This window comes from Thermobia domestica, chromosome 2, assembly GCF_964235325.1.
Source record: "Thermobia domestica chromosome 2, izTheDome1.hap1.1, whole genome shotgun sequence".
Classification (NCBI taxonomy): Eukaryota; Metazoa; Arthropoda; class Insecta; order Zygentoma; family Lepismatidae; genus Thermobia; species Thermobia domestica.
Window position 1 is genome coordinate 9,313,158 of NC_137455.1, and position 15,995 is coordinate 9,329,152.

Below are 15,995 nucleotides of genomic sequence, written 5' to 3' on the forward strand. Positions count from 1 at the left end.
CAAGTGGAAAACGAATCAGGAGGTGTTAAAGTAGCAGGGGAGAAAAGAATTAAGAAGAGGAAAAGAATTCTACTCGGATAGACGTAATGGAATGTACGATGGAAGGAAAAAGAGGAGTCGAGAAAGGTTGAAATTGATGAATGAAAGAACGAAAAACAGGTGAGGACCGTGGTGGATGAAAACGTGTCAGTTTGCGGCAAATGACCTGCCACTAATCGCAGAATGTTTATAATGATGATGATAAGCATGAAGAGGAGTAAGAAAATTTTAATGATAAAGATAGAATTGAATATGCCTGCGTCAGCTTTCAGGGCTTCACCATATTAGTAACAATTGCCAATGACTATAAAAATATTAATCAAATAACCACAAACAAGTAGAAGACAGAGCTTAAGCTGCATGCCGTCATTTGTTTTCATTATATTTCATGCAAAATCTTGTGATCCTCCATGGTCAAGTGGCTAAAGTACGTGCTGTCTGTGCTCGTGGTGGGAGTGCATGCTTCGACTACAAACCGCAGTAGGCCCTATCTCACGTAGCTTCGGTGCTCGAAAGACCAACTCCTATGAATCAATCAATTTCCAAAATTTTGTATATATTGCGCACAAGGAATTTTTGCCTACAGAACAGATTGTTACTGCTCATTTTATCTTGAGTTACTGAAATATTTGATGCGAAGAATAACAAGCGTGAAGTCAGGGTAGTGTAACTGGCGTCTTCTCCATGACAATGCCCTAAAGTCACAAGGCTTTGATTGTAAAAGACTTTTTAATCCGAAATGTGTGGGGGTTGTCCCTCCCTGCCTATTCATCAGATCTGACTCCATGTGATTATTTTTTATCTCTTAAGTTGAAAATCACCGAATAGTTTCTACTTTAATAATGTACCAACAATCAAGAAGGTTATGACAAGGATTTTAATGCTAATATCTATATCGTCATGGTCAAATTTTCAGTGAAAAATATTAAAAAAAAAAAAAAAAAGCATAATACATATGAATTTCCTGTGGAATTACAAAAATTTTTAATGTCAGGACATGAGTACATAAACAGTTGAACCTGATTAGCCTTTATGTGTTAGGTTACCTTTCTCTTTGTTTTCATATCTAATTACGGTTACTCGTCAGAATTGTTCATTATTAATATTTAATTGGTTACGTAATCCCATTTAAGTTGAAACAACAAAAATGCAACGTGTTTCCTCTACGTCACAAAATATAATAATCTTGTCAGACTACTAAGGATGAATGGCCGAGGAATTACTCGAAATATTTAGAGAAAGCCAATTCTTTGGCTGTTATAAGTATGATGCTGAATGAAGTTGAAGATAATTGAAGTAAATCTTCGTTACGTTCTATTACGTACTATATAAGACATACAGTTTAACACATATTTCCATCCAAGGCCGGCCTACCGTATGTGCAACACGCGCATGTGACAGGGGCGTCATGCAGTATACAAAATAAGATTATTCTGAATTATAGTTAGCACAGTAATCCTTTTAACTTGAATTGGGGCCCGCCCAGTAGAAGATCCTTACATTTTAACAGGCCAAATTCTCACAGTTATTTATTTCGCTTATTTCCTATTTGTACCTTACCTCTCCTCCTTATGAGATTTCTTACTAAACAAGACTTAGTTCTTTGGCTGAGAATAAGCACATGTTTTGAAAACATACAACAGAGCAAAGCTCTAAGAACTTATTCTCAATTTAATACACTTAAATTAAAAGAGAAATAAAGAGAAGCTTTATCCCTCCTAAAAATAAAAGATAATTAAGAGATAAAGGCAAAAAGCACTTTCAAGCAAGATATATTAATTTATCATACCGAAATCGAGGTAGCGTTCCTCGTACTCAAATAAATCCAAAAGAAATAAATACTACCTTACAAAAAAACAAAATAGAAAAAATATCATGCCCCAGAAACAAGATACTAAATAAAGTTCTTATAAACAAAATACTAGCATATTCAGCCATAAAAATAAGAGCAAACCCTCCTGCTCTATATTCAATATTAAATCCAGAAACAAGTTCTGACTCCCCCTCCGCGAAATCAAAGGGAGTGCGGTTAGTTTCAGCTAAGCAAGAAGCGAATCAAACTATATATATACATGAAAAGCATATTTCTTGAAGTAAATAATTCGAAATGGAACGTGACATCATGATGTTGATAGTATTAATCTGATCCATCTATTTGCATATTAATTCATAATGTTGACGTCCCATTTGTTTATGAAACCGGTGGAGAGTTTAATATCCTAACAACACAACGCGACAAAGCAAGTGAGTTTATGGACCTGAGTAACTACATTTTTAATTGCATTGTTGACCCGATAGTCACCCTTCACGGAAGTTTAAAAAGCCTAAAAATTGACGAGAATGAAATGTATATATTTTCTGTAGTTCAAATTTAATTCCTGACAAACATACATTACATTTTGTGCGCTCTTACTAACGCTTCAACTCATGCTATTATTAATAACACTACTACAATTATGATGGGGTAATGTATTAATTGTGATTAAGGTGTGACGAAAGGGTAGCAAATGATCATATTTCACAGGGCGACAAAGTGCCTAGAGCTGGCCCTGCTTCGTCTTGAAATCTAACTTTTCAGACAAAAACGGTGACTCAGTGGTAAAGTGTAGGGTCCTAGTTCGATCCCTACCCAGGTAAGTTTGTGATGGACAATCGTGTCCGTGGATTTTCTCGGGATGTCCCCGTTTGCTGCCACATTCTTATTCCACCAAGTCACTTGCCTTAATCATCCGTCTCCCTTAGCCTAAAGGACATAATCGTTGGACGTTAAACTGAAAGATTTCATTTTATAAGAGAAGAGAAATAATTCTCATTCCACCAATTCTTCCATCATCATTCACTTCCCTTAATCATCCGTCTCCCTTAGCCTAAAGGGAATAATCGTTGGACGTTAAACTGAAAGATTTCATTTTATAAGAGAAGAGAAATAATTCTCATTCCACCAATTCCTCCATCATCATTCACTTGCCTTAATCATCCGTCTCCCTTAGCCTAAAGGGAATAATCGTTGGACGTCAAACTGAAAGATTTCATTTTATAAGAGAAGAAAAATAATTCTCATTCCACCAATTCTTCCATCATCATTCACTTGCCTTAATCATCCGTCTCCCTTAGCCTAAAGGGAATAATCGTTGGACGTTAAACTGAAAGATTTCATTTTATAAGAGAAGAGAAATAATTCTCATTCCACCAATTCTTTCATCATCATTCACTTGCCTTAATCATCCGTCTCCCTTAGCCTAAAGGACGTAATCGTTGGACGTTAAACTGAAAGATTTCATTTTATAAGAGAAGAGAAATAATTCTCATTCCACCAATTCTTCCATCATCATTCACTTGCCTTAATCATCCCTCTCCCTTAGACTAAAGGGCATAATCGTTGGACGTTAAACTGAAAGATTTCATTTTATAAGAGAAGAAAAATAATTCTCATTCCACCAATTCTTCCATCATCATTCACTTGCCTTAATCATCCGTCTCCCTTAGCCTAAAGGGAATAATCGTTGGACGTTAAACTGAAAAATTTCATTTTATAAGAGAAGAAAAATAATTCTCATTCCACCAATTCTTCCATCATCATTCACTTGCCTTAATCATCCGTCTCCCTTAGCCTAAAGGGAATAATCGTTGGACGTTAAACTGAAAGATTTCATTTTATAAGAGAAGAAAAATAATTCTCATTCCACCAATTCTTCCATCATCATTCACTTGCCTTAATCATCCGTCTCCCTTAGCCTAAAGGGAATAATCGTTGGACGTTAAACTGAAAGATTTCATTTTATAAGAGAAGAAAAATAATTCTCATTCCACCAATTCTTCCATCATCATTCACTTGCCTTAATCATCCGTCTCCCTTAGCCTAAAGGGAATAATCGTTGGACGTTAAACTGAAAGATTTCATTTTATAAGAGAAGAAAAATAATTCTCATTCCACCAATTCTTCCATCATCATTCACTTGCTTTAATCATCCGTCTCCCTTAGCCTAAAGGGAATAATCGTTGGACGTTAAACTGAAAGATTTCATTTTATAAGAGAAGAAAAATAATTCTCATTCCACCAATTCTTCCATCATCATTCACTTGCCTTAATCATCCGTCTCCCTTAGCCTAAAGGGAATAATCGTTGGACGTTAAACTGAAAGATTTCATTTTATAAGAGAAGAAAAATAATTCTCATTCCACCAATTCTTCCATCATCATTCACTTGCTTTAATCATCCGTCTCCCTTAGCCTAAAGGGAATAATCGTTGGACGTTAAACTGAAAGATTTCATTTTATAAGAGAAGAAAAATAATTCTCATTCCACCAATTCTTCCATCATCATTCACTTGCCTTAATCATCCGTCTCCCTTAGCCTAAAGGGAATAATCGTTGGACGTTAAACTGAAAGATTTCATTTTATAAGAGAAGAAAAATAATTCTCATTCCACCAATTCTTCCATCATCATTCACTTGCCTTAATCATCCGTCTCCCTTAGCCTAAAGGGAATAATCGTTGGACGTTAAACTGAAAGATTTCATTTTATAAGAGAAGAGAAATAATTCTCATTCCACCAATTCTTCCATCATCATTCACTTGCCTTAATCATCCGTCTCCCTTAGCCTAAAGGGAATAATCGTTGGACGTTAAACTGAAAGATTTCATTTTATAAGAGAAGAAAAATAATTCTCATTCCACCAATTCTTCCATCATCATTCACTTGCCTTAATCATCCGTCTCCCTTAGCCTAAAGGGAATAATCGTTGGACGTTAAACTGAAAGATTTCATTTTATAAGAGAAGAAAAATAATTCTCATTCCACCAATTCTTCCATCATCATTCACTTGCTTTAATCATCCGTCTCCCTTAGCCTAAAGGGAATAATCGTTGGACGTTAAACTGAAAGATTTCATTTTATAAGAGAAGAAAAATAATTCTCATTCCACCAATTCTTCCATCATCATTCACTTGCCTTAATCATCCGTCTCCCTTAGCCTAAAGGGAATAATCGTTGGACGTTAAACTGAAAGATTTCATTTTATAAGAGAAGAAAAATAATTCTCATTCCACCAATTCTTCCATCATCATTCACTTGCCTTAATCATCCGTCTCCCTTAGCCTAAAGGGAATAATCGTTGGACGTTAAACTGAAAGATTTCATTTTATAAGAGAAGAGAAATAATTCTCATTCCACCAATTCTTCCATCATCATTCACTTGCCTTAATCATCCGTCTCCCTTAGCCTAAAGAACATAATCGGGGGACGTTAAACTTCCAAGATTTCATTTTCATTTGAAACGTATACACTTGCCGATCTGTAATATGCACTTGGGACCACTTTGCGAGTCTTCAGAAAATATATATCATTGATTCCATTTATTTGTCAGACGATCCAAACGACAAAGAATGTAGACATGTTTCAAAGCGTTGACTAAAGAGCACTGAATTTTTATGTCGGGTTGACCAAAAATCAGTACGAGCATGTATATACAGCGCTGAAGGAGAAACAGTGCTCCGTTCTTCCCACCTACCATAGGTTCCAAGAAGCTAAACAAGATTGTTATCCTCCACTTTCTATATGTGAGGTTCCTATTTCACTTCAAAGTCTGTTGGATGTAAGATTTTCTACATTCGCTTATACTTATAACCTACCACAAAACACTTATTTGACTTTTGTCATGGAAATAGGGTTGTGATGACTCCTGAAATCAAAGAACTTCTTCCATAACTCCAATATTTCTGATTTGAGTCGTACCACTCCAGCTAGCACCTGCTGAAGAAACCTTTCGAAGTTGGGTTTATCCTTCCCCCTCGTCCGTTGAGCTTTCCTCTACGCCTAGCAAAATTTTGGACGAAGACAAAAGCGTAAAAAGTGATATGAAGACCTCCGTTCAATTTCAGTCACAGACAACAGCACACTGTTCACTGTCCACCATGAATTCTATTTCATAATGATTGACGGTACGGTTCGACAATTCTTCACTGAAATAACCTCCATGTCTTTTTTATGTGTTTGTATAGTGAAGCCTTCTGAAATGAGTAACTTTAGCTGTAATGAGCCAGAAAACTATCAATCCAATACTTACCAATTCCGAATTCAACAATAACTAATAGATAAAGAAAAAGATAGACAACGTGGTTCATCGAAAATTCAGCAAGCACTTGAAAATGCAGGACGCTTAAAAGGTAAAATTTCTTACAGATGTTTGCTTTCTGCCATGGGCGTGTCTGGCGGTGGGGAGCAGAGTAAACGCGTCTCCCTAAAGTTTTATGTAAAAAAGGAAATAAATTAAGGCTGAAAGTACTTAAATGGAGGGAGTAAAGAAATAGGATGAACACACACAAATGTTAAGTAGAAATATTACATTGTGTCCGAGTGCCGTGGCATAATGGAAGGCAAAGAAGAGAGGAAGGTAAAAGATAAACAGTGAAAATAATTTGAGTTTTAAAATATAAATGAAAAAGTTGCAAGTAATGTTGGTTGGGATTATTGAGGTCGAGTCAATTGTATAAGTTTGAGAAAAAAAAAAAAAAAGAATAGGTTGCTAATTTTCAACACTTGTACTACAGAGCCATTAGTAATAAGAGGTATATTTCATACCTCTAAAACAAAGCTACCAAATGTCAACGAAAAATAAAAATAATAATAAAATATATGAGAAATTATGATATCTGATGATGATTGTGGTGATAATGAAGAGAGGATATGAGTTACTGAATTAAGATATACAAAGGGAACTTGAATGCGTTGTACGAAGCAGGAACATGGACATTACAAAAAGACGGCAAAAGATACTGTGCTTCAATTCTCCGATTTGTACGTAGACGAGAATAGCAAATTTCTGATTGACACGATAAACTATGAGGCATTAGGAATAATAGGGATGAAAGAGAATAATGTGAAAGAACGCAAAAGGTGTTAAGGAAACTAGGATGGTAAAGAAATATAAAATTATTGTATGGAATTAATATAACTCCTATATTAAGACGAAGTTCCCTAAGGATCATAGTGTATACTGTGTAGACACTTCTGAAGGAGAGTATGTAGCAGGTGACTTAACAGTGAAGCAAAAATACATTATGATTAATTGTGCTGGAAGAGGTAGAAACTCGATTCCTCTAGCACAAGTAGATTCTCATTTGACTCAGGATTTTGACGTAAATTTAGTGATATCTAGTCATTCCCCTCAATTTTTATCTGCAAAAGACGCCCATGCTTTCTGCTTAATCCAGCCATCTTGACCGAACTTCGGTAATTACAGAACATCTGATTTTGTGGTCACGTTTCCACTTGCATAGTTTAGTATTCACCCAGCGGTGAAGACAAGAGGTTCTCTTCGTTGAAACAGCATGCTTAACTGAATGGTAAGCAGTGTTACTACATGTCCTGTTTTTACTCGGACATTTTTTAACGTATAAAATAAGCGTCCAGACGGACTTCCTTCACAACGAAATCATCCGAGTTCTCTAAAGATTCGTAAAAAATTAAAATAAATGGTCCCATCTCGACTCTTGCGACCGCCAAGAAGTGCGCAATAGCCGAAAGGTCTGCTAACATTGTAATTCTCTCAATGTGCTCAGCAATAACATCATTGTATGGCTATAAAGGAAAGTAATGTTATTTAAAATACAGTGTGTTTCAAAAAGAATCATCTGATTTCAAACAATCGTAATTATGCAGCTTTTTATTCATTTTGAACAATGAATTGTCGGAAAGAAGCAATTCCCAAGTTTCACGTGGCTGCCGGTAGGTTGCAGTAGTGCGCTTCCTTCACCGGTCACTTCAGTGTTTGTCGGAATGGTGACTAGACAGCATAAATAATTTTGCGTTCCACGCATCGTGAAGTGCGAATACATAAAAATTCAAGTTTATGTGCCTCCCCTTCCAACAACAGTAGTCAAACTACGAGAACGCATAATAGGGTCGTGTAATCAGAAATGATCACAAACACTTTGGATGAATTTGACTACCGTATGGATGTATGCTGTGAATCCCAAGGGAGTCATATTGAGCACCCAAAATTAATCTGAAGTCTCGTATGTTCTATACTGCCAACACTATTTACATTTTAATTCGGATGATTCTTTTCGAAACACCCTGTATATTTAACGTTATGTAAAAAATGGCATTTAAAAGAGGAAAATTTATTTACACTTGTTCACATATAGCAAACAAATGTGTTAGTCAGATATTCTCTTCAAAATTTGGTATCCCTGATAATAGGACGCTCTAGCATTTTTAGTTTTAATATTGTAACTGTACACCCTCCATTCCAAAAGAAACCGAACGTTTTAAAAAACAAAAAAGCAATGTATGTTTTGGAACAAATCATTTTTATTAATCAATGTATTCCCCTTCTGCATCGATACACATATTTGCACGCTCCAACAAGTTGTCAAACGACTTCTCCATGTCCTTTATTGGAATGGTCTTTAGGACGGCGGTCGTCGCCTTCTCAATGGCATCAATCGATGCGTGCCACTTTCCTTTCATCGCCAAATGCAGTTTCGGGAACAGATAGAAATCGCACGGAGCGAGATCTGGTGAATAGGGCGGATGATGCAACCGAATAATGTGATTTTTGACCAAAAATTCAGTTACAAGTCGCGAACGATGTGATGGTGCATTATCGTCCAAAAGATTTTAACTGCCGATTTCGCGATATTCGGGCCGAATACGACGAATTCTTGCCAGCAAACGCTTCATGACGCCCAAGTAAAACTCTCCAGTGACTGTCTGGCCGGGCTGAACAAATTCTTTGTGGATAATTCCTTTTGAATCGTAAAAACAAATCAGCATCACCTTAACTTTTGACTTCACCAAGCGACTTTTTTTTGGGTGTTCCTTCATCCGGCGCTCTCCATTCACCACTTTGCCGCTTTGTTTCGGGCTCATATTCAAAACACCACGTCTCGTCACCAGTTACAATCGATTTCAAGAAGTATCGATCCTGCCGAGCACTTTTAACGATGTCTTTGCAATGCGCAATTCGATCAACGTTTTGGTCTTCGGTGAGTTTGTGTGGTACAAACCGCGAATTAACCTTCTTAAGGCCCAAAACTTCGATCAAAATGCGGTATGCGGTTGTTTGAGGAATGCCTAATTCCATTTCAATAACTTTCACCGACGATTTTTTGTTATGTTTGATGAATTCACGCTTTTTCGATGTTTTCTTCCGATAATCCGGTTCTGGGACGGCCTGATCTTTCGTCATCATCCAACGTCTCTCTACCCGATTTGAATCGCCTGAACCACTCGTAAACTTGCGTACGGGATAGACACTCATCACCATATGCATTTTGTAGCATTTGGTGCGTTTCACTAAAAGTTTTACCCAGTTTAACACAAAACTCAATTGCAGCTCGTTGTTTGAAACTCATTTTCCGACCGATGTACACAACACACTGACAGTTGAAACGCAATAACTTTGTTGCCGTGCATCCAAATGTCATGACATTTATACCAGTTGTCAATGAGGGACTACGCCATCTACCGGTAAAATATTACAACAGATGGCACTAGTGGTACTATTTGTTTTCAAAAGTTCGGTTTCTTTTGCAATGGAGGGTGTAATATTGCAATATCTCAGCTGCTTAGTAGCGTGGTGATCGTATATAAAAGGTTATCTAAAGTGAAAAAATAATACAAAACGTTGAACTGCGCTTTTTTTTTTTTTTTTTCAAAATTTACCATCAGACGTTAAAGTTTAGAACATTACTTTGGAGATAACTCAAAAGTACTTCAAATGTTCTTTGCGAATTCTCATTTTAGAAAACACCTGTAATCGCACAAAAATAGTCAGACTAAAATAAAAAGGACTGAATCTCACTTAATCTACCCAGACCTGGACAAGCGTAAAGGAAATAATAGCATATCATCAAGGAAAGTAAAAATTAAATTTACAATATTAAAAGAATTTTTATTTTTGGAAGGAATTTTTAGACTACGTGTTAACTACCCCACATGGATGATCGTTGCTTACGTGCTGTTGGATAAATCGGTTATCTCATATGTTAATATAGCATTGGGATTACTAACAAAGATATTCAATTTTGTTGAAAAATTTCAGAAGTATCTGCTACTTTCTTCCGTAACTTCATGAACTGCTACGATAGACTTATTGTGTATCCTCTCATCCTGTGACTTTTCAAAAGTTTCTGCTACTTTCTTCAGTAACTGCTACGCTAGACTTATTGTGTATCCTCTCATCCTGTGACTTTTTCAGAAGTTTCTGTTACATTCTTCAGTAACTTAATGAACTGCTACGCTAGACTTATTGTGTATCTTCTCATCCTGTGACTTTTTCAGAAGTTTCTGTTACATTCTTCAGTAACTTAATGAACTGCTACGCTAGACTTATTGTGTATCCTCTTATCCTGTGACTTTTTCAGAAGTCTGCTACTTTCTTCCGTAACTTCATGAACTGCTACGCTAGAATTATTGTGTATCCTCTCATCCTGTGACTTTTCAAGTTTCTGCTACTTTCTTTAGTAACTGCTACGCTAGACTTATTGTGTACCCTCTCATCCTGTGACTTTTCAAAAGTTTCTGCTACTTTCTTCAGTAACTGCTACGCTAGACTTGTGTATTCTCTCATCCTGTGACTTTTTCAGAAGTTTCTGCTACTTTCTTCAGTAACTGCTACGCTAGACTTATTGTGTATCCTCTCATCCTGTGACTTTTTCAGAAGTTTCTGCTACTTTCTTCAGTAACTTCATGAACTGCTACGCTAGACTTATTATGTATCCTCTCATCCTGTGACTTTTTCAGAAGTTTCTGTTACATTCTTCAGTAACTTAATGAACTGCTACGCTAGACTTATTGTGTATCCTCTCATCCTGTGACTTTTTCAGAAGTTTCTGCTACATTCTTCAGTAACTTAATGAACTGCTACGGTAGACTTATTGTATATCCTCTCATCCTGCGACTTTTTCAGAAGTTTCTGCTACATTCTTCAGTAAGTTAATGAACTGCTACGCTAGACTTATTGTGTATCCTCTCATCCTGTGACTTTTTCAGAAGTTTCTGCTACATTCTTCCGTAACTTCATGAACTGCTATGCTAGACTTATTGTGTATCCTCTCATCCTGTGACTTTTCAAAAGTTTCTGCTACTTTCTTCAGTAACTGCTACGCTAGACTTATTGTGTATTCTCTCATCCTGTGACTTTTTCAGAAGTTTCTGCTACTTTCTTCAGTAACTGCTACGCTAGACTTATTGTGTATCCTCTCATCCTGTGACTTTTTCAGAAGTTTCTGCTACTTTCTTCAGTAACTTCATGAACTGCTACGCTAGACTTATTGTGTATCCTCTCATCCTGTGACTTTTTCAGAAGTGTCTGCTACTTTCTTCAGTAACTTCATGAACTGCTACGCTACTTATTGTGTATCCTCTCATCCTGTGACTCGCAGAAGAAGACAATGACCTTACTTGGAAGCGTAGATGAAAATCTATTTACGAATGACACTGAATTATGAAGCACTTGTACAGCTTGTTGTAAGAAATTGAAATAACGATTATATGTTAAACAATAGTAAGTCACTTGAACGAACAGAATCACAAAACACCAGAAAGATCGTTAATCTTCACTTTTCACTTCACGATCGCCTTGAACATGTAAGGCATAACATAATATTCACAGTCAATTCGCGCCTTGCTTAACTTGTGCGTACAAAATGTGGCGATTTTAATTATTGCAGACAGTTATTTGCATGTGGAAATTATTTATTCGTAACTATTATAACCAAAGCGAGTGTAATCACAATTCATTTTTTGCAGAATTCAGAAATGTGTGGGTTACACTGCATATTTGTAATTTCTTTCGTAAGATGATACTTCTGACATAAAATTACTTCACCTCTCGAAGTTCAAAATAATGGGTACGAAACGAATTACGATATCGTACTTTTGTCTTTTGGACAGAACTTGGCAAGCTTAAGAATAGAAACAGGATATAAGGAAAAAATGAAATGAAATCTTTACGTCCCACGATTATGCCGACTAGGATAAAGGAGACGGCGATAATGAGAAAAGCTGGAATGAAGGAAGTGGAAGGAAACAAAAAAAAAAAAAAACATTCACACGGCGTGTCTAACACAAAGCTCACTTGGCGCGAGCTGGGAACGAACTACGGACCCCATGCACCAGAGGTGAAAGGACACAAGGAATTGTAACGCTATGCAACAGGTTGAGTTTGAATGACGTTATCTCCAGTTTTGGGAAAGTAATATTTCAATGTTATTTATGAAGTGATTTGTGCGTATTTTTATATATATATATATATAAAAAAAGAGCGTGTCACACTTTCCGTGTGTATCGGGGAACAACAAAGAAAAATCTGCCATTGGTAGCAGAATTTTAACAAATGAGCATTACAATAGTGTACTAACATAATCCGAGTTCATACAAAAATATTGAACTCAATTTCCCTGAACTTTCCAGGTTTTCCAGGTATTGATTTTGCAATTTCCAGGTCTAGTGAAAGAAACTAACACTAAGAGAACACAAATTTTAAGAATAATATATTTAAATATTTAAGAATGGCCACCCTTCTCCCCAATGAACGATTGCAATTAAATATTGAGTCACAAGAAAATAAATAAAATTTAAGTTGAGAAGATACTTTTGTTCTATACTTGAATACATTCAAAATATACAAAAATATTGAACTCGAATTTCCCTGATATTTCCAGGTTTATTAAAAGATATGATCGATTTCCCTGAATTATCCAGGACTTTTCCTTCCAAAATCAATTTCCCTGAGATTTCCAAGTTTTTCAGATAGTGTATAAACCCTGATTATTAAAAATGGACGCTGTGGGACGCATATTACGAGTTGAGATTATATTAACTTCGTATCCGTGAAAAAGACAATCTCTTTTGGTAAATAATTTTAGTAGACTGCCAATTTAAAAATTAATTAAAAAAAAAAAAAGATAGCGACTCCGATTTTCAGATTTTTGTGTTATTACATAACTGGCTCTGTATTTTCAGATAAAAGAAGTCGCAGAGCACTCAAAAAAATATAAAATTATGGCCTTAAATACAGTATTACCAGTACTAAACTTTATTCAATGAAACATTTAGCATTTTATATCGAGATTTGGGACACTCTTTTTACAGAAATTCGTTTCAAAATATACACAGAGTGAAAAATTACACGATTAGATCGGAAATCGAACCTGAGTCTCCGACCTAACGTGCCGATGCTGTAGCTACTACACTGCCCGATTCGGTGCCTGGACAACAATATATTTACTCACTATTTGAGATCAGTGTTTAGTCAGAATGTATAGCTTTTCAGAGGACAGTCTGGGTAGTTAATAATTAATGTATACTGGCATCTTTAACCGGAGACAAAGGTTTGATTCCCGGTTCGATCGTGTATTTCTTCACTTCTTGTGTAGTACCCATACAGAAACGTGAGAGATCTTCCATTCATAATAGTTGCATTCCAATGAATTATCTGGTAGTTCTATTGCATACGTTAACCTATCACAAGTTTATGCTATAATTAGATTAGGCAAACGAATATGGGTAGAATATTTGCCCTTATAGTTACTGAACATGTCATACCTGCTGACAATAGATTTATTCAGAAAGTAATTACAAACTTATACACCTCTTTTCCTTCAAGGATGTTACCGGTAGTTATAAACGAACAATTCGTTTTTTTCTTATACCAACACACATATCAAACAGGAAAAGAAAATGTGTATTTCGATCAGAACAACCTCGTAAATAGTAAGATTCAAAGAACAATATTATTATTATGCATTATTTGATACTATGAATATACATAAAATTTCAAAGATTATACCAGAAAGAGCCTACATTAGTTTCTAATCCATATATACGTATGGTACGTATAATTATTTTACAGGTGATCACAAAATTTATATAAAATATTGAACATGAGAAACAAAAGCAGTTTATAATTCTTCATCTTTGTTCGTAAGACACAACTTGAGTACAATAGTATTTGGAGTAGTGGAATCAGCCACTAAAAGGTGTGTACCATTTTCAAGACCCAATTCCACAAACGTTTTCTTTAAATTACACCTAGTTTGTTCTTCGATGTTTTTAGGACTTGACATATACATTGTTTTAATTTTCCCATTAATATTTGCTTGGACCCCAGGATTCTTCATTTGGAATTTTGCATTTTCCGTCAATTCAGTCATTAAATCTTCCAATTTTGCATCATTTGGCAATGAGATGTCTTGAGTTTTCTGACCGCATGCGAGGCAATCCTCCTTCCTCTCCGCTTCGTACGTATATGTATATATACCATCCACATCATTAAACACCAAATAATTGTTTAAAGGTACACAACAACTCGTTGCCAATTTAAAAACTTCCGTAGCACATATGGCAGCAATAACAGCATTTGTTGAAGATACAGCAGGTATGATGTTCTTAACCACACCTTGAACGAGTCTCAAATTAACTCCTGTAATCTCAAATTGAGTTGCGCGTTCGAGGGACTTTTCGTATAACCAGTTTAGGTGATGCGGATCATCCCCATCGATCGGAACATCTTTACCAAACGGGTTCTCTTTCGGCCATTGGATAAGTTTAACGTACTCAATACAGTGTTCCGGTAAGCGAGGAGTATTAGCAATCGTACAAATAGGATATGTAACTTGCTGAGGGAAAAGATCGAGAGTGCACTCAATACAAGCAGTCATACCTGGAATAATAACTCTTGCGTTACCTTTAAAACCTTCAGTGCCTCCATCAATCATTGGAATAATGGTCGATTCATCTAGCATATCATCAGAATACGACAGTAAAGATATTAACATGCCATTAATCCACCTTCTAGCGACTATTGAATCCAGCCCACAAACAACAACGTGAAATTGTTTATAAAACGAATCGTCGTAATCTTGTATTTTGCAAAAATGCGGAGTAACACTAGCACCAGGCACCCTTGAATTGATAAAGTCCGCAGCAACTTTAGCTTTAGATTGTCCTATATCCTTCCTTCGAAATAAGAACTGTCTGTTTAAGTTCGATAAATCAATAGTATCCATATCAATAACATGTATGTCTCTAAAACCCATTAAGGCCAAATCTTTTAACAGCTCACAGCCTAAACCGCCTGCTCCTATCACAAGGATTTTACAGTTTTTCATAAGAAACTCCAGATTTTCAGTTGATGGTTTAAACTCAGGGTGGCAGAAGGGTCCTGCCCGTTCTAATAATTTTCTGACATGAGTCCATCTTCTCTGCATTGTGACTGCTTCACCTGACCCTGCTGTTTCCATTTCAGCAAGTCGTCTGTTAAGTTAATAAGAATAGGTTGCCACTATTCCACACGCACACACAAAGTAACGTTTTGTTTATTCACTTCAACTAAACAGTCATATTTCAGTTCTTGTTTTTCTCAAATGTTTCTAATTTGGCTTTCACCGGCTAAAAAATTCGGAACCCAAGATGCATACCACAGAAGTAGATATGCCAATACTTAGATTCTTTCTTCGCAGCTGATTGTCTAATAAGAAAAAAGTGTTCGTAAAACACGGGTAAACACAAATAATTCCTGCCGGTAAAAACTTTCTTAAGCCGGCAGTTGACAAATAGTATATCCCAAAATACATTTAAGTTTAATATCCTTCAAATTATCTCATTTCCAAACAGTTTGATTCATCAGGACCCGAGACTACACGAATATATCATTAATGATTTGGGTTTAGTTCTATAACGCTATAGACCCCATTCAGTAAGGTTTGTGATTTGCAAAGTGTCTTTTCTAGTTTACCATTATAAGACACCAATTATAAAATATAATTTTTGTGAAAGATAATCCGCTTTTTGCAAAGTCGTTTTGACATGTGATTAGTGTTGTACTAAAGTCTTTACTACTCCAGGAAACACAATGGGCCGTATGCAGAATCGTTTTGAAGCGCGATTAGTGCCATACTAAAGAGTTCGACTAACATAAGTCTTCTGCAGTAGTCAGTGTTTTAG

General features: G+C 36.0%; 1 protein-coding gene across 1 annotated transcript; it reads right to left on the bottom strand.

Moving 5' to 3' along the window:
• Window positions 1-13,592: 13,592 nt before the first annotated feature.
• Uba3 (Ubiquitin-like activating enzyme 3) lies at window positions 13,593-15,490 on the bottom strand. Its single transcript, XM_081738386.1, has one exon. The coding sequence runs from the start codon at window positions 15,290-15,292 to the stop codon at window positions 13,952-13,954; it is 1,341 nt and encodes a 446-aa protein (XP_081594512.1). The 5' UTR covers window positions 15,293-15,490; the 3' UTR covers window positions 13,593-13,951.
• Between the last annotated feature and the right edge of the window lie 505 nt (window positions 15,491-15,995).

Excerpts from the sequence above, each read along its gene's own strand:
- Uba3 (XM_081738386.1), bottom strand. The coding sequence starts at position 15,292 with ATGGAAACAGCAGGGTCAGGTGAAGCAGTCACAATGCAGAGAAGATGG.